Consider the following 3019-nt stretch of genomic DNA (forward strand, 5'->3'; position numbering starts at 1 on the left):
CGAATGCAATGATGTCAGTTATCTCAAGAGGGTTGGAATATAAAAGCAGCGATGTGCTACTGAGCCTTTATAAAGCTCTGGTTAGGCCCCATTTGGAGTACTGTGTCCAGTTTTGAGCCCCACACCTTAGGAGGGACATACTGGCACTGGAGCGTGTCCAGTGAAGATTCACACGGATGATCCCTGGAATGGCAGGTCTGGATCCTGGGATTGTATTCATTGGAGTTTAGAAGGCTAAGGGGAGATCGAATAGAAACTTACAAGATAATATATGGCTTGGAAAGGGTGGACGCTAAGAAATTGTTTCCATTAGGCGAGGAGACTAGGACCCGTGGGCACAGCCTTAGAATTAGAGGGGGTAAATTCAGAACAGAAATGCGGAGACATTTCTTCAGCCAGAGAGTGGTGGGCCTGTGGAATTCATTGCTGCGGAGTGCAGTGGAGGCCGGGACGCTAAATGTCTTCAAGGCAGAGATTGATAAATTCTTGATGTCACAAGGAATTAAGGGCTACGGGGAGAATGCGGGTAAGTGGAGTTGAAATGCCCATCAGTCATGGTTAAATGGCGGAGTGGACTAGATGGGCTGAATAGCCTTACTTCCACTCCTATGTCTTATGGTCTAACACTACGGGCAATTTAGCATGGCCAATTCACCTAACCTGCACTGTGGACTGTGGGAGGAAACCGGAGCACCCGGAGGAAACCCACGCAGACACAGGGAGAATGTGCAAACTCTGCACAGAGAGTCGTCTGAGACAGGAATTGAACCTGGGTCTCTGGCGCTGTGAGGCAGCAGTACTAACCACTGTGCTGTTATGGAAAAATCATTCCAGTGATAATGAAGGCAATAGAAACACAGAATATGAGAGGACATCTTCCTTTCACTGGTAACCATGGTAACCACTAGTCACTTGGGGGCCTTGCATTCTGGAACAATCTGGACATTCAAACTGAGCCAGCATATGATTCTGATGGTGTCATGCTGATGGAATTTGCTGCTAATGTGGTAACTATCTGCTACAAACTGGCCCCACTGTACAACATCAATTCCTCTGTTGTGGGTGAATTTTTATCCTGAAATTTTAAAAAAAATGCCACAGAAAGGCAAGGATAGCCAGTGACGATGGAAAAACTAAAAGAGACAACGAGGTTAAAAAAAAGACAAGAGTTGGTGAATTCCGAAGCCTCAAACTGTAGGAAGAATTAATTAATTAATTGTCTGCATTCATTCGATGAAATGTTATTGATCAGAAAACAGAGTGTCATTCGCACTATCAGGCTATGAAGCTGATTATTTGTGTCATATATTGCTCCTGTCAATTGCGTCGGGTCTTGTTCATAAAATGTTTTTGGGGAATTTAAGAGACGGGGGTTAGTGCTTAATCTGCCCGGGGCAGGAGGTTACATTCAAGCCTCTCTGGCAGTGGAATGTTTATGAGGCAATATTATTTATTGGTTTGTTTCAATATACAATTACAACTACGTTGTTCGGGCAGTTGATTGGACCCTCCCTCCTCCTCCTCATACGAAACGGGTCGACGTTGGAATCTTTTAATCTTGGAGAATTCACAGCATCTGGGGCTGCAACGATTAATCAGCGATTGGGTTTAGGTATTAGATGGAGCTGTGTGTGTTTTCAAGCTCCAGTTGGAATCCAAATACACTCATTGGAAATAATTTGAGCTTTCCCTTTCCCCCAGATATGTTTTTAAAAAGTACATATTAGGGACTCTTCCTGCAAATCTTGTCTCTACTTTCTCTCCATCGTTTTTGGTGAAGGTGACCCTTTCTTCACTCCAGTCCAGTCTGCTAGCTCACTCACCGAAGGCTTTAAGTTGGTGTTTAATTCTCAGCTTGGAACAGATAGCTCTGTTCATAGTCTCTTGTGTTTTACAGAACCCAGAAGGTGCCAGTCAGAATAAGGGAAATGTCTGAAAGGATTGAGCAACTGAAGAAAAGAGAATCCAAGTATGTCCAGACACGTAAGTGGACCTTTCCTGGGAGTCAAGGTTCAGGCTTCAAGTCCTACAGCAGAGCCTTAACCACAAAAACGTCAGTTGACACTCCAGCAGAGTACTGAGGGAGTGCTGCACTATCGAAGATGTTGTCTTTCCAAAGAAAAGTTACATTGATAACCCCATTTGACCCCATGGGTGGATTTAAAGGCTGTATTTTTTAAAGAAATGCTGATGAATAGTCAACTGGTCTTTTGGGGACTATTTATCCATTAGTGAATACTTAAGATATATCCCATACATTAATGTATCAGTTTGTTGGAATTTACTTAGTGCAAATTGACTACACATCAAAAATAGCTGGAAAGCTGTATACAATGTGGATTTTTAATTGGTGTCTCGCTGGCAAGTGGAGGAAAGAGGTGATTTATTGGTTGTTAAACTTATGAATTATCTTATGGAAGGGAAGTTGTTGATATCAGCTGATCAATTTCAAATCCTCACCAACAAGATGATGTTAGGAAAGAGTGCAACAACTTTTATATAGTATTCATTAACATGGTGAAGTGACCCAAGGTGTTTATGGATGCATTATAAAATGGTGTATATTACCAAACCATATTTTTGATAAGGGATAACATTACAGCTGTGCTGGGGAAGGATATTCCTGGAAATACATCCAGGGAAGTTATTTGGGTGGAACTGAGAAATAAGAAAGGGATGATCACCTTATTGGGATTGTATTATAGACCCCCCCAATAGTCAGAGGGAAATTGAGAAACAAACTTGTAAGGAGATCACAGCTATCTGTAAGAATAATAGTGTAGTTATGGTAGGGGGTTTTAACTTTCCAAACATTGACGGGACTGCCATAGTGTTAAAGGTTTAGATGGAGAGGAATTTGTGTGTACAAGATAATTTTCTGATTCAGTATGTGGATATACCTACTAGAGAAGGTGCAAAACTTGACCTACTCTTGGGAAATAAGACAGGGCAGGTGACTGAGGTGTCAGTGGGGGAGCACTTTGGGGCCAGCGACCATAATTCTATTAGATTTAAAATA

The 3019-nt window shown here is 42.2% G+C and overlaps 1 protein-coding gene across 10 annotated transcripts in view; it reads left to right on the plus strand.

Moving 5' to 3' along the window:
• The first annotated feature begins 923 nt into the window (after window positions 1-923).
• Window positions 924-3019, plus strand: part of si:ch73-15b2.5 (rho guanine nucleotide exchange factor 19) — a 23355-nt gene continuing 21259 nt past the window's right edge. For 5 of the 10 annotated variants that reach the window (XM_043675735.1, XM_043675741.1, XM_043675742.1 and 2 more), the window contains exon 1: window positions 1619-1983. In XM_043675735.1, the coding sequence (XP_043531670.1) occupies window positions 1929-1983 (55 nt within the window). In that variant the 5' untranslated portion in view covers window positions 1619-1928. The other 5 variants (XM_043675737.1, XM_043675739.1, XM_043675736.1 and 2 more) reach the window with 5 other exon arrangements.

The sequence above is a fragment of the Chiloscyllium plagiosum genome, chromosome 34, assembly GCF_004010195.1.
Source record: "Chiloscyllium plagiosum isolate BGI_BamShark_2017 chromosome 34, ASM401019v2, whole genome shotgun sequence".
Lineage (NCBI taxonomy): Eukaryota > Metazoa > Chordata > Chondrichthyes > Orectolobiformes > Hemiscylliidae > Chiloscyllium > Chiloscyllium plagiosum.